The sequence below is a fragment of the Euleptes europaea genome, chromosome 1 (genome assembly GCF_029931775.1).
Source record: "Euleptes europaea isolate rEulEur1 chromosome 1, rEulEur1.hap1, whole genome shotgun sequence".
NCBI lineage: Eukaryota > Metazoa > Chordata > Lepidosauria > Squamata > Sphaerodactylidae > Euleptes > Euleptes europaea.
The window spans coordinates 52,243,980-52,260,398 of NC_079312.1; the positions used below are offsets into that span (position 1 = coordinate 52,243,980).

General features: G+C 41.2%; 1 protein-coding gene across 1 annotated transcript; it reads right to left on the reverse strand.

The window, feature by feature from the left end:
• Positions 1 to 1,123: 1,123 nt before the first annotated feature.
• On the reverse strand, positions 1,124 to 15,757 carry MBD4 (methyl-CpG binding domain 4, DNA glycosylase). The gene is made up of 8 exons (XM_056852715.1): positions 15,720 to 15,757; positions 14,077 to 14,337; positions 11,432 to 12,228; positions 10,823 to 10,897; positions 9,676 to 9,810; positions 8,658 to 8,807; positions 2,357 to 2,460; positions 1,124 to 1,251 (listed from the first exon to the last, which is right to left on the reverse strand). The coding sequence occupies exons 1-8, from the start codon at positions 15,755 to 15,757 to the stop codon at positions 1,174 to 1,176; spliced, it is 1,638 nt and encodes a 545-aa protein (XP_056708693.1). The 3' UTR covers positions 1,124 to 1,173.
• Positions 15,758 to 16,419: the final 662 nt, after the last annotated feature.

A 16,419-nucleotide genomic window follows, 5' to 3' on the forward strand; every position in this document is an offset into this window, starting at 1 on the left:
CAAGAGTCACTGTAAAAGACAATATTGCTAGGAAAAGTTGAAGGCAGCACAAAAAGAGGAAGATCCAACATGAGATGGATTCACTCTATAAGGGAAGCCACAGCCCCCATTCTGCAAGACCTGAGAGCAAGGCTGTTAATAGGACATTAATTCATAGGGTTACCATGAGTTGGAAGTGACTTGACAGCACTTATACCTGTTCGAATCCTGCACTCAGGATCTTGACTGAGGGCCAGACTAAATATCATGGTGTTCTTGTGGCCATCGCGAGGACACACCACATTTTAAAAGTGTTGCAATGGAGTTTTAACAGCCTGCATAGATGTTTTGGCACTTGAAAAGGTGCAGAGCATGGAATGAGTGCTACTGCAGGCCCAATCAGGATTGGGCCCTTGCGGCATTTTAAAATCAGTGTTAAATGTTAATGGCATCTTCATGGCAGCCAAGGGGACGTCTTCCCATTGAGTTTGGCCCTGAGCCTATGAATGAACAATTACACCAGCCAATCAGATTGATTTGGCAGGGGCAAGAACCAACCATGTGCATAAGGCAATGGGGAGGAGATATATAGCCAATTGGTCGTGGTCACAATTTTTTGGATTTATCTCTCTAAGATTATATTTTATACGGCTTGTGATATATAAAACTGCATTGAAAATGTTTGTAGATACTTAATTCATAGTCACAGAGCAAGAATTAATTGCAACCCAGAAAGCACCGGGTCATTCCTGACCCATGGGGTGACGTCACATCCTGACATTTACTAGGCAGACTATGTTTACGGAGTGGTTTGCCATTGCCTTCCCCAGTCGTCTACACTTTACCCCCAGCAGGCTGGGTACTCATTTTACCGACCTTGGAAGGATGGAAGGTTGAGTCAACCTTGAGCCGGCTACCTGCAACCAACTTCCATCAGGATTGAACTCAGGTTGTGAGCAGAGCTTTTGACTGCAGTACTGCAGCTTACCACTCTGTGCCACAGGGCTGTGAAGAACTAAACAATGTAAAAAATCACTCTAAACATATTTTTAAAAAATGTTTTAATCACCTTTAATTAACAGACACTGTACTTTATCAAAATTACAAATATATATATTAAAATGTTTACATTTATGGTAACTAGAGAAAGACCAAAACATGAAATACGAAGAAAAGCATGTTTGTACAAAGCTGTTAATTAAGATTCAGTTTCTCATGGTTTTCCCAAAGCCAAGCATGATAAACATTCAGCTTATGGTCTTGTGGATGTACCTGAAAGGGAATAAAGACATAATCACTTTAGTTAAGAAATACGACATTTGTATGTGTGTTTAGAGTAATCAAACATTCAAAGGACATCCATTTTGTAGCTTATGGATGCATATGTACTTGGAAGTAAGTCTCACTGAATAACACTGAACTTCTGAGAAAACGTGCCTAGGAGCAAGCTATAGGGCTGCTGTAGGACTTTGGTAGGCCCCTGATGTGTTATAAAGCCAGATTTCTGTCTCATTGTGTGATTTTTGTGAATTCATTCAACAAAACAGAATACCCATACTACAATAACCAAAGTTGTATCCTGTCTCTGGGATAGGGGGCAGATATCTGCCCCACATGCCATATATCTATCTTTCCAGTGGTTTCTAGAACTGCACGTAACACATGAAGCTGCCTTATAGTGAATCAGACCATCAATGCCAGTACTGTCTATTCTGATTGGCAGCTGATCAGGTATTTCACATCATATGCTACTTAATCCTTTTAACTGGAGATGCCAGGTATTGAACCTGGGACTTTCTGCAAACAAACCTATGCTAATAATCCTTAGGGTGACACTCAATGCATTGTCAATTACGCTGCTTTGGTCTCTTCTCCTATATTCAAAAGCATTACATTCAATGCTGCTTCCTTCCCAAGACAGGAGTAAGGCCAAATTGTAGCATCACAGTAAGGATATATATACCAGATCTGTTGTTACAAAGTGAACTGTAGGATCATGCCACATGCATATGTGACTGTAGTTCACGCAGTATAAAGGCCAGGTCTAATTACAGCTCTTGTGCCCCACGAATAAACTCAGGCCACTGATATTTCATTCCACAGGAATTAATTAATACTAAAATCCATTAATCAGCACTTGACTCCCATTGTCCCACAGACTAGAAACACATTAGTGTGTGTTAAGTGTTGCCAAGTCTTTTCTGACTTATGGTGACCCTATGAAATAATGACCTGCAAAACGTCCTATCATTAACAGCCTTGCTCAGGTCTTGCAAACTGAGGGTTGTGGCTTCCTTGACTGAGTCAATCCATCTCATGTTGGGTCTTTCACTTTTCCTGGCATTATTGTCTTTTCCAGCACAGAAGTCTACCTTACCTCCTTCCATTCATTGACACAGAACATCCTGTAAGAATCATTTCCGTATTTTCCAATCCCATGCAACTCAATAGGATACTTCCACTGTTTGGTCAAGTACTCATCTATGGAACAAAAGCCCATATCTTATGTAAAGACTGGGAATGATTTCATTAATATCTGTTGTGTTTACATTTGTAAACCTTACCTATATGAATAAAACAGAATTTACAGTAGATTTTTTTTTTAAAAAATCCCACAGACATACAAAATGTTGCTAATGAAAGGGAAGCACACTGTTAGCATTTTGGATAAACAAGAAGAAAAAATGTATCATAAACTTGTAACTGCGTTAGCTGAAGTAAACACATCATACACAATCTGGAGTATGTAGTTTCTGTGCAGTAAGAACACAACTATCTAGAAATGGCAAAATGCAGGGCCATGGTTCCTATTATGAGATCTCTTCCTATTAATCTCTATTCTATTTAAGGCAGTGATCCACAGATCATGCATGTAATTGCTATACATAATGTGTTGCGGTTTCTTTTAGCTTCACCCTCATTACTTGCTTTTAACATGCTTTAACTGGAGTTTCTACGTGAATGCTTTCAGAGGGTCAGGTCAGTTTTATTTTGAAGGGTACCTGGGAGGAAAATATAAATGTCAAATCCCCCGATTTTTTAAAAAAATTATGTGAATACAGATTTTGGAGATAACTTCTGGGGAGTCATTCTCCCCCGCCGCCCCCCGTGAAGCAAACAGTGTAGTTATACATGGGATTTGTGTGTCAGTTGCAGTCAATCATATGCTACCCCTGGGGTCCCCTATCTTTTTGAGCTTGAGGGCACCTTTTAAATTGTGACATAGGGTGGTGTGTGTGTGTTAAGTGCCGTCAAGTCGCTTCCGACTCATGGAGACCCTATGAATCAATGTCCTCCAAAGTAGCGATCTGTGTGAGTTGCTACTTACACAAAAACTCCAACCACCACCCCCGACAGAAAAGAGGAATAATCAAAACATTAATGAACCATGCAAGACGGATCTGTGAACCACAGTTTCTCAAGGAAGAAATTAATCATTTAAATCACGCACTGCTAGCAAACGGCTATTCCAGAAATGAAATCAGAAGGGCCATTAAACCAAGCAAAAATCAGAAAACTCAGGAAAAACAGTCTCCCATAGGAAAGGTATTCTTGCCATTTATTAAAGGAGTCACTGATAGGATGGAGAAACATTTGAAAAAACATAACCTACAAACAGTGTTTAAACCCACCAAGAAAATACAACAGATGCTACGATCAGCAAAAGACAAAAGAGACCCCCTCACTCTGCAGGAGTATATCATATACCTTGCAGTTGTGGACAAGTTTACATCGGGACCACACAACGCAGCATACAAACAAGGATAAAAGAACATGAAAGATACTGCAGACTTGGCCAGCCTGAGAAATCAGCAGTGGCTGAACATGGACTGACCCAAACAGGACACAGGGTCTTATTCCAAGACACTGAAAGACTGGACAATTCTACCAACTATTTTGTCAGATTGCACAGAGAAGCCATTGAAATTCATAACATTAGCACAACTTTAGCAGAAAAGAAGAGAGTTTAAGAATGAATAAGGCTTGGCTTCCTGTCCTGAAAACTTCCAGACTAACAAAGACTACAGTCCACAATAGCCATGCGGATTAGCTTTGGATTCCACGTTAACAGATCACTTCAGGATACAATGGTTCCACATTAACATACCACACTCTCATTAGCACATTATCTTGATACTTACAGGACAACGATTAGCACATTACCTTTGATACTTTGCAGGACAATGACTCAGCTCAAACCCAACCCCCTTCTGACTATATATTACTCTTCCTTCACACTTGACACTGAGAAACACTGTCCTTCAATGTTACTCCTCTGAAGATGCCTGCCACAGCTGCTGGCGAAATATCAGGAAAGAAAATACCAAGACCACAGTCACACAGCCCAGATAACCTACAAGAACTGATGAACTCTGACCGTGAAAGCCTTCGACAATATTTTGTCCTAAACATCTTTGCTCAGATCTTGCAAATTGAGGGCCGTGGCTTCCTTTATAGTCAATCCATCTCTTGTTGGGTCTTCCTCTTTTCCTGCTACCTTCAACTTTTCCTAGCATGATTGTCTTTTCCAGTGACTCTTGTCTTCTCATAATGTGTCCAAAGTACAACAGCCTCAGTTTAGTCATTTTAGCTTCTAGGGTCAGTTCAGGCTTGATTTGATCTAAAACTCACTGATTTTTTTTTTGGTGGTCCAGGGTATCTGTAACACTCTCCTCCAACACCACATTTCAAAGGAATCTACTTTCTTCCTATCAGCTTTCTTCATTGTCCAGCTCTCACATCCATACATAGTAATAGGGAATACAATGGCATGAATTAACCTGATCTTGGTTGCCAGGGTCACATCCTTACACGTAAGAATTTTTTCTAGCTCCTTCATGGTTGCCCTTCCAGTCTCAATCGCCTTCTGATTTCTTGGCTGCAGTCTCCCTTTTGGTTGATGATGGAACCAAGGAATAGAAGGCAGAGCTAACCCCAAATGCGTACACCAAAAATGCCACATGTTAGCCAAAATCCCCGGTTATGAATTGTTATATGGGGAAATTAGCGAATCAATAACCGGCAATGGGCATAACTTGAGCTGAGATGCAACCTTTGTCTACCAGAGTCCATACCACGACCAGTAAAGAGGCAGAAGCAATGGAATTAGGTTAAAAGTAATTTACTCAGATTATATGTTCACACGCACATACAAAACTACACATACACATCACACAACATACAGAGTCTAGGAATCAAAGAGAGGAATAAAGGGACTTTTGCCATGTGGCAGGCAGAGGAGGAAATATACTGCACCTCTCTTCAGATTAGTTGTCCGTCCTGAATTCCATGCAGTTTTGGGGGATAAAAAGGGGACGGGGGGGGGGCTAGGTGTCCAAGCATGAACACCCACTCTGGCAGAGTGCCAGGCAGTATGGAGGGGAAGGCCCAAGGGAGAGAGAGCGAATGGGCTGGGAGCACTCCAGTTATACTGTTTTTCTGGGGGCGGGGAAAAGGGTTTCACCCCTCCTAGGTTCCCAGGTGGCAAAAAGGTGACAACAGACTTAATCTGTGGCTTGGGATGGAGTAGTGAGAATTTGGAAATCTATTCTGATTCCAATGGCTTTTGCAACTGGAACTTCTCTGCTGACGAGATTAGCATTCAGGAACAATGGGAGCGATCTGTGCAAACGTCCTGGGGTCGCTGCGGTTGGGTTGGAGGGATGACTCATCATGATATCTGGATTGCTGCTGATGGCCCATTAAGCGGTGGATGATGCAAGGGGGGGGTTTGGCAATGACTATGTGACAGCCTGCTTCTCATGACATGGCTGAGGTCTGGTCAGTAGTTGCACAGGAACATGGAGTCTCTCTGGCTCACTGGAAATGGCCCTTGCTTCTGTTTCCTAGCTGCTGGCTGCACGGAGCTCGCAAGAGCGGCCGTGTCAGTTTCAAACGGACCACGCAGCAACCGCCCAGTAGCATTTGGAGCGGGCGCGTAGCTGGGAAGTAGTCATGTGCCTGCATAGCGGGTTGCCAGGTCCAGTCCAGGAGTTTTAGGCAGGCCCGTATGCTAACACACAGGAGGGAGAGCCAACCAAAAACAGCTGTCACAGGAGGCAGAGCCAACTTCACCTCAGGGAGAGGTGAAGCATGATTCTTAAAAGTAACTTTTCAGTATTTCAGGATACCTTTTAAAACAAACATTTTGTTTAAAAATATTTTCTTACACAATAAACAGCTTGTTTTCCAGTCACACAGTGAAGATCCTTGTAACTTTTTAAAAATCTGCTCAGCCAGTCAGATCTCCAATGACCCATCAGAAGCCCTTCTAGGCAAAAGCCCCACCTTGTCCTGCCCACTTTCTGAAAACATTTGGCGGGCACCAGGGACCCCTTGGGAACCACATTTTGGAACCATGCCCTGCACTTACAGCCAGTGAAATACTGAGGCTCATAATGTGAACGAAGTTGACAGATCTTGCCTCAGGGTTGATAACTGGCTGGAGAGCCTAGCTGAAGACGCTGTGATGGCCAAATTGACGAACATTGTCAAGAAAAGATTGATGGAAGAATTTCAAGAGAACTGGAAACTGTATTATGAATTTTTGTCTAATCAACCATCGTGAAGCAAGCTTATAGAAGGGAAAGTTTCTGTTTTTATACTAGGATATAAAGTAGCTTAATAACTTGTGAGTTAACAATGGAAAGCAGTGATATTTTCTTTTCTGATTGTAGAATAGTGTGTGTGTGTGTGTGTGTGTGTGTATATATATATATATATATATATATATATATATATATATATATATATATATATATATATATATATAGTCTGTTACTGATCAGACTACATAGCAGTGTTATATTAGTTTGATATGTTTCTATGAAAAAAAACGCACAAGAAAAAAGCCCACCCGGAAGAAAGCCCACCCGGAAAAAGTAGAAAAAATTCCGTATTCAAAATATGTTTGTAAGCAAACATCTTATTTGCCGCCACATTTCCAGATGAAGACAGCTATAATGAGGTGTTCATGTACTTCTTTTCTACATATATCGAGGGTGCAGCAGGTAAAGATCCTCAGTTTCCTATAAGAATATGTAATCATCATGATGCAGCCCTTGAACGGTCACCAAAAACTACTAACTGTTGTGAAGGATTTCACAACGCTCTTAATCCCTGTTCCACTGCAGTCATCCCAGTGTGTGGTTTCTATTTGATGGACTGCAGAGGGACCTGGCTGGCCACAAATTAACATTGGCTAATACACAAGCAGGTCGCCCAGAGGTGAAAAAGAGAAGATACGAGGCACTACATGACATGGTTGCCACTTCCATGCAGCAGTATGAGCAGGTGGAAGATAAACTTACTTAAGGAGACTGGCTAATTTGCAGTAAAGATTTATATCTGAATTATTATTTATTTGATTTATTATTTAACGTTGGTCCCTCATTTAATCCAGGGGGTCCCCATTCATTCCGGGTTTGTTTTCAACAGCTGGCAGAGATATTAAAACAATGAAATGGCTTCATTTTCATGTCAAATAATCACTGTAAAGGAATAAAGTATATAGTTAAATAATGAATAAGAGACTTTTACACAAGTGTGAATAAAATTAATGTGAGATGTAAGAATAAAAAATGAATAATTATCAGGTATTATACCAGTACAAATAGTGTTTTTCATTATTTGGAAATAATAAAATATTGTTCTTTCTGATCTAGTTATTTTTTATTAAGTAATTGTTAATGTTAATAGTTGTAAAAGTTATGTTATGGTTGTAATTTTTTAAAAACAAAATAAATAAATAATATTAAGTATTCAAATGTGAGTATTTTTCTGTGTGGGCTTTCCCCCATGTGGGCTTCTTTCCGAGTGGGCTTTCATCCGAGTGGGCATTTATGACCGTGGGTTTTTTTTTTGTGAGCATTTTTCATGTGGGCATTTTTCATTTGCGTTTTTTTCTGGTTACCGTTTGATATAATTTAAGTATTAATTATGAAGCATGGTATGGTTAATTTGGTATGGGGGGATATAATATAGAATTTAGTATTATTATTTGCAGGGATGTATTGTAGAACTGTTTTAGATATTTTCTTAGATAAGTGGCCACACACAAGAATAAGGAATGGTTATTGTATTGTTGTGTGTGATTGAAACTGTTATGTTTGCTATGTTTGAAATAATAAAAATTTAATTTAAAAAAATCATTAACAATGCAATCCTATGCCGAGCTGAATTTATTGGGCTTAGATAGAAATAATTTCACATAGAATTACAGCATTCAGTGGCTTTAGGCAAAGCAATAGCTCTCAATCTTACCCTTCAATCTGTAATATGAGGATAATACGGGTGAAAACTTTTTGTTTCATTTGGCATTCCCTCAGTGATCCCTCCCCCTTCCCCAATGTTTTGTTATTTTTATGTTTGGTATTGTAGCTCTGGTCTTAGTGATGCGTTTTTGTTGATTTTAATGGCTTTTAAGATGAGATTTGATTATGTATGTTTTGTTAGCCACCTTGGTTTTGTAAATCAATTTTATGTTTGTTTATTTATTTGTTAAATGTATAACCTGCCCTTCCTGGCAAAGGCCAGGCTCATAAATAAACAATGTTAACTGCTTTATAGGGGTGAAAATAAAGATTAATGATATAACTTATGCAAAGTACTTTGGGACAACCAACCACAGTATAAACATTCTAAGTGCTATTGTTATTACCACATCTGGAAGAAAATACCTGAAAATTTGATAATGGTCTTTGCTCTGAGTTCATATAGACCAAGAGGTTTAAGCAGCTCTGACATTTCCTTGCAGTTGGCAACTCTCGCTACTCTAGGCGAAGGATATTTCTTCAAAAAATCCCAAAGAACAGGGATGGCCATCTTACCTAGGAGCAAGAAACATGCAGTGAATGGCAAGGTTTACACTTTTTTTGGGGGAAAGTTGACATTCATGTGTTTAACAGATTCTCTAACCAGAGCTATTTAAAGTAGCACAACTTCACACAACACAGGATTTCCTACACAGAAATCACTTTGCATTAATCCTGGTGGCAGTCATGGCTTTCTCCAAGTGTACATACAGCCTATAAACAGGATTTAGACAGCTTACTACATGCAAATGACTTCCATTAATCTCACATGAAGCAGCCCTGTGGTACAAACTACACTTTGCATTTTGCCAGATGAGATCTTAATCATGTGCATGGTCCCAGTATTTCATAAATTCAACAAATGGTGAAAATTCATCCTAGTTTTAGCAATGCTAGCTCATTTTGCATATGTTAAAGTAAATATTGACACCCTTAACTCTCAGCTGTGTAAGAACTATTTTGAGGGGGGATAATCCCGCACTGCAGGGGAATGTGCAGGAATCAAGTAATTAATTGAGCACTGCAGCACTCCACAGGAAGTCAAACATAAATGCATTTCCTAGGTGCCTGCCCATTCACATAGCATAAGTATGAACCCCATGCTGGAGTATGAAAATCTGTCTTTGATCCAACAGTGTCTCCCTGAACAGAATGACTTCCACTTTCTAACCTCCACCCCCCTGCTGCAGCCAAAAGTGCCCCCCAAATGCTGTTTGTTGGGGTTTCCTGTCACCCAGGAGCAAAATTTCAGCATTTTGGGCTGCAGTGGAGGGAGGAGGAGAGGCAATACACACTCCATGGGTGAAAACTGTTCTATCTGCAGAAATGCTCTGTTGATCCAAGCCTCCCTGCATGAGAGAGACATGGCCCTGATTTTATTTACCTGAAGTTTTATTCAGAAATATGGTGGCGATTAAGAGTTTCCACGGATCATGAAAGAGTGTTTCCTGGATCAAATTAAAAGGAGAACGAGGTGGAGTCCATTTCCGAAAAGCCTTCCTTCTTGGGGGGCTTGGAGCTGCTCATGTACAAGATCAAGAAGTGAAAAAATCAACTGCTGATTATTGCATGTAAATACAGCATCATAATATTATCTGCATTTGGAGAGGTGAGGCAATATATACACTGCCTCTTCAGGCTCTAGAGCAGGGGTGTCAAACTCAATTGTTACGAGGGCTGGATATGATATAAATGTCACTTGGTCAGGCAGGCCAAGCCTCACCAGCCCAGATTGGGACTGGAGTGTGTGTGTGGCTGCCTTGGCTGTCTGGGTAAGAGCTCTCCAGGGGCCTGTTCCGACCCACAGGTCGTATGCTTGACACCCCTGCTCTAGAGACTGCGAAAACTCAATAACTAGTTTTCACTGGCCCCTATTTCCCAAGTCTTCCTCTTTTGCTTGCTAATGGTGGGTAAGGGGAAGTGAGGAATTTTCAGGAATGCTGCAGTTATTGATAATCATTTCGAACCCTTTGCTTTCACTTGATAGCACAAAGGCAGCGGGGTTCCTCAACACACTGTTGATCACTATCAAATTGCAGCAGAAAACACTTCCCAGAACTCATAATGTGAGTTTCTATAATATTGAGTACATCAGCTTTAAGCTTAGTGTTTCTAGTTTTAAAAGGATTCCTTAAGATTCATATATATTCCCACAGTGCTGCAGACATTAACTATGGACAGCTGCTTACACCAAATGATGGTTATAATTCGCTATACGTTGAAATGACTATGGCTATTGTCAATATCATCTACCTAACAAACCGAACCTATGTACTCAGTGTGTACATGATATTTCAGGATTATGCTTTATGGCCAATCACTTCAAACTTCCAGTTACACAGAAATGGGAGACTGTTTGATCCTATTTATTTTTACTTGGAACCAAAATACACTTAGTTCAGCAAAGCTTATTTCCAAGAAAACATGTATAATCTTCACCGGCAGTTTGATGGGACTTTGTGTTGAGTAAGCACTATTGGGTATGAGCCCTATAAAAACCACATAAAGCTTTTCCACAGGACACAAATTACCTTCTTTGAGGACTCGTCTGGAAAAATATGGACTGGTTTTCCTTCTCTCTACTTGGGTTCTTTGAACACGGCCCTCTAAATTTTGAAAAATGAAGACCAACACAAATATATAATGTCTCATTCCTTGGTGAATTTTGATGATAACACTTGCTACACTATGCTCTTTTCATGCATGCTAAACTGTAATATTTGGACATGGAGGATGCTCGCACATTAAAAGGCTAGGAGCCTACTGCATTCTTTCCAACTCTATACTCAGAAATATATAAAGATTAACTAACTTTCTGTTATTGTGCAAATATATTTATCAACCTAGAACTGGTAAGCTTGTAAAAATGATACAGAACACCATAAAGTAACCTGACACTAAATGCCTACTGGCAAAATTGTGGAAGCACAACCAGAAAATACTAACAGTGTAATCCTCTACAGATTTACCCTAGTCTAAACCCATTGAAACCAACAGGCTTAGACTGGAATCACTCTTCATGGAATTGCTCTGTAACAGTCCCAAACCGTGGAGCATAAAGACAGAGGCTCCAGATTCCTTTGTACCACTAGTTTTTAAGAATCCCCACTAGAATTTAAGCTGCTCTCCAAAGTATGTACCTTTTACCGAGGTAAAGTGTTTCTCATCAGTGGTCTGTGATACATTAATATCCTCCTTGGGGGCAAACTTTATATCTTGGCTGCCTGAAGGCATCCAATTTTTCAGGTTTTCAGACTTTGAAGGATTTTTATCAGTTGTTGTAGTAACAATCTCGCTGGGAATCTCACTGCATTTTAAACCTTCCATACCTGACTCGTATTCCAAGATAGGTGCAACTCGATTAACGTGCATCTCTATTGTTGGTTCAGAAATCAAAAGTTCATCTTTCAAGCGTATTTTCTTTCTTCTTGAGTTCAGCTGGCACATTTTCTGATTATTTACACGCTCACTATTAACATCATAAACACTGTTCTTTTGTCTACTTCTTTTAATACATCCCATTCCTTGTTTTTTATGTGATGTTTTTCTCTGTCTTTTATTTTGGCCATCCTCCAAATTCATTGTTTCGTTGGTCTTCAAAAAACAGTTCTTTGAGTTATCTATAGTGGGCCCATCTTGCAAACAGACAGAAATATTTTGGAACTCCCTGGAATTAGTTTGCAGTTTCAAAACTTCATTTTGCAGAAAAGTTGCATGTCCCCCATCACTATTTTGCAAGCCAAGATCAGAAATCTGGCTTTTTGAGTTACAGATCTGCACTCTTGACTCCAGAACAGTTGATCCTTGGGTTCTTGATTGTGCATTGTTTTGAACAGGAGCATTAAAATCAAAATCCTCTGATTTGAGAACAATTTCACCATTCTTTTTAAAGTAATTTGTGAGAGCGCGTTTGGATCGGAACTTCATTCCTTCAGGACTAGGGAAGGATAACAAGGCATTAACTATTTATTGCAATATACACAAATGCTGGAAAAAATAGTCAAAGTTGAAGCTATCTAAAAATATGTACATAACATTGCTATCCTAAGCAGGGTTACACCCTTCTAAGTCTGTTGAAGTCAATGGGCTTAGCAGAGTATAAATCTGCTTAGGCAGCATTTTAGTTATGATTTACACTTCAGTAAGTAGCAGTGCCAGAATAAAAGTGACTGTAGAATATGCAAATATTATATACATATACAGATATTTATATCTGAATTTCACTATATTGCATTAACAAAGTTATTATAGATGGATACGCTATGCTTCGTTTATACATATGAGTGTGTGTGTATAAACAAAGCATAACGTATCCATCTTTAATAACGTTGTTGATGCAATATAGTGAAATTCATATCTCCGTAAGGAAGAACGGTGCACTTACCAGGAAACTCTTTCTTGACCCAACTCAAAACATATTCATCCTTCTACCCACTAAAGGCTACACATGAACCTCTAACATGATCCAGAGTTAGCATACAAGAAGTGTTCTGTTCCAAGAAGCAAGGCTGGGGAGGAAGGAACCACCAAACAAAATGTTCATCCTTAATGTACATAAACGTCTCTCAGCTCCAGATAAGGGGAGCAGAATGTGGCTTCTAAGCAGGAGGAAAACACTCTTAACACTTTAAGAGAACAGTTTTTTATTTTTCTTGGATCCAAATAAACAAAGGAGGAGAACTCCTGCTTTAGCATAATCCTCCTAGTCAGCAGTCTTCAGTAAGAAGACATTTAGGACTGTAGCCGAAGAAGCTAAGGGATATGGGTTGAAGCTTTATACAAAAGAAAATGTGACAGTCTAAGGCAAGAAGACTGACTACTAGTTGCTAGGCACACTCTGGAAGGGTAAGGGTAAATTGGTACACGCTATGCCGCTGAAGAACTAAGGTGAAACATGGTACAATCTTATGAACAGGGTGGATTATACTAACCAAATTCTACAGAAGCCATTTGTAGCTGGAGTACTAATATGCTGTTTTAGCATATTCTTAAATGATGCCTATAGCATCATGCGTTACTTAAGCAAAGAAAAAAGAATGAGCTTCAATTTGCACATATGAAACATGCCAAATTCTTTGCAATTGCACACAGTATATTAGATATAACAGTTAATACTGTATCCATCTACATCTGGCACTTTTTTTTTTCCTGACAGGGTTTCTGTGCCTCTAAATAGCTTAACAGGTAGAGCCCAAGCAGATGAAGTTCTTGTTGTTAGGAAGATGAAACAATGGGGAAAGCTTCATTTGTTAAACTTCTGCACGGCCAGATCATTGCCAGGAAAACTCACACATCAGCAATCCTAAAATTCATGTGCATGAGATTTCTTCTCTGTCTCTCTTTTTTTAAAGTGTCACTTTATTCATTTAAAACTGAAGTACAGTTTTCTTACACTTTCTATAGCCTGAGCTCAGAAGCTAAGCAGGGTTGGCCTTGGTTAGTATTTGGATGTCAGACCACCAAGAAATACCAGAGTCACTACGCGGAGGCAGGCAATGGCAAACCGCCTCTGAACATCTCTTGCCTTGGAAACTCCAGGGGGTCACCATAAGTCGGCTGCAACTTGACAGCAACAAATAAATAAACTGGCATTCGCCAACATTTTCTCCACACCAAAAGCCATGCATCACTAAGTAAGGTATGTGATAAAGTCAGTTCTAGTCCCCAAAACCTTAGGCCACAATAAATCTGTTGGCCTTTAAGATGCCTCAAGATTCCAACCTGGTTTTGCTGCAGCAGACTAACATAATTACCCTTCTGGGATATGCAAATCTTGAAATATTACCTGATAAAATAAATGTCATATTTCCCTGCAGTTTTGCCCGCCTGCCTCTGCTTTATTATCTTCTTCCATCCTTCTGGGACAGCCTTGTGGCAGAGAGAGTCTGCTAAAGATACAGTTGCTCCATCCTCTTTGCACTGGACTGGGCTTCCGGCCAGGCTCTCAGTCTCTTCCTCCTCGGGGCCAACACATTCTCCTGCTGCTGACAGTAGCTGACACTTTTCTTCATTTACATCTTTGGTCATTTGTGTTGTGCTTCTGTCACTGAAATAATATAATGCAAAATTAAAAGGACCATGCCTCAGTGGCAGAACACATGCTTTGTAGGTGTGAGCTTACAGGTTCAATCCCTAGTATATCCTGTTAAAAGATCTCAGATAGCAAGTGTCATGCCAGACACTACTGACCTTAATAGACCCATGCATTTTTTGCCTTTATTTATATCCCATTTTTGGGGGACCCAAAGTGCTTTTCTCCCTAACAGGCTGCCTCGGTATAAGACAGCTTCATGTGCGTTCAAGTGAATCTCCTGCAGAAAGGTTCCCAAATAGCAACTCAGTGAAAGACCTTTTAGTGCCTGAGAATGGAGAGCTTCTGCTAGTGAGAGTATGCAACACAGGCCATGGGGTTTATTCCTATGAATAATTAAAGAAAGTTAAACAATCAAAATTGTGGCTGACATACTTTCATAAAGATTAAAAAACTGCCCATTTTTATGACAGATCTCTTTGTCATGCTCACTAGAGCCCAGTATTATCCAAGGAAACTGATTGACAGTAAGCTTAGATATAGGGTCACCAGCTCAGGGTTGGTAATTACCAGGAGATTTTGGGGGTGGAGCTTGAGGAGGGCGGGGTTTGGAGAGGGGAGGGACTTTAATGCCATAGAGTCCAATGGCCAAAGCAGTCGTTTTTTTTCCAGGGGCATTGCTCTCTATCACCTGGAGATCAGTTGTAATAGCAGGAGATCTCCAGCCACCACCTGGAGGTTGGCAACCCTACTTAGATCAACCCAAAGAAAGTAGTTGGTAATACAACTCCAAGCTCCCCGGTGGGTGGGATATAAGTGTGAGGCGGAGAAATGAACAGGATCACATCACATTTTTACCTCTTTTTAATGGGCTCAGGAGGGTGTCAAAGGCTCTCCATTCTGCCACAACCATCTCGTGGGGCATGTCAAGCTCGGAGAGAGTGATTGACCCAGGTCACCAAATGAGTTTCAGGGCTAAAGAAGGATTTGAACCCAGGTCCCAGTCTGACACAGTAACCACTATGCCACAGTGGGCTCCCCTCCCCCCCGCCACATACTTTCTTTATGACAACACCGCTGTTCCATGGGGTGGACCAAGCCAACTGATGGGGAGAAAGAGAAATGCATAAAGTACCCACTGCAAGGTCCCCGCCACCCCTTTGAACACATGAGCACATGAAGCTGCCTTATACTGAATCAGACCCTTGCTCCATCAGAGTCAGTATTGTCTACTCAGACCGGCAGCAGCTCTCCAGGGTCTCAGGCAGAGGTCTTTCACATCACCTGGTCCCTTTAACTGGAGATGCCGGGGAGGGAACCTGGGACCTTCTGCATGCCAAGCAGATGCTCTACCACTGAGCCACGGCCCCTCCCCTTTCCAGCTGGTAGCCCCCTACCTGCCCTGCAGCGGCCCCAATGCTTCCTGCAGTGACATCTTGCATCGTCTTCCTCACCCGGCTGTATGTATTCCCATCGCGCAGGCGCAGTCTCACCGCGCGTCTCAAGAACTTTCCCGCCAGACTAAAAATACACACGCGCAGGAACAGCGGAATTGCTCCCAGGCCGCCTTTTGCGCACGCGCATTCTTAACGTCGCGTCCCCCAAAGCGGTAATCAGAGCCGAGAGTTAAGGCATCTCGGTCGTGCGCTGACCGCCGCAGAAACGAGCACGCATGCGCACCTCTTGGAATTCGTAGGAAAAGTCTGGGCTCGCGTACTCCTTATAGACACTTCCGTTGTTGAACAGATTTTCCACTCTAACACCAAGTGTATAGAGACCCCTCCCCCCACTATAGAGACAAGAAGGCTGTAGAACGAAACCACTCCGCGCGCTAGAGAATCAAACCGACAGGCGGTTTCCCGGGGTTACCGGAAGTTTAGGCTGTGCGTCGCTCTAGTATTTATCTCTATGTCCGTTAGGCCTCCCAGACTGAGCGGGAGGGGAGAGAGCGCATGCGCGTTGCCTAGGCCGACTGCGTGGCGTCCCATGTAAATAAAAGTGGTAACTGAGTGGGGGAGGGGCAGTAAAAACAGCACGTTAAAGGGGGGAGGGGAGAAAGGGGTGGCTTGCCTCCCCCACTCCTCGAGGCGGGGGTGA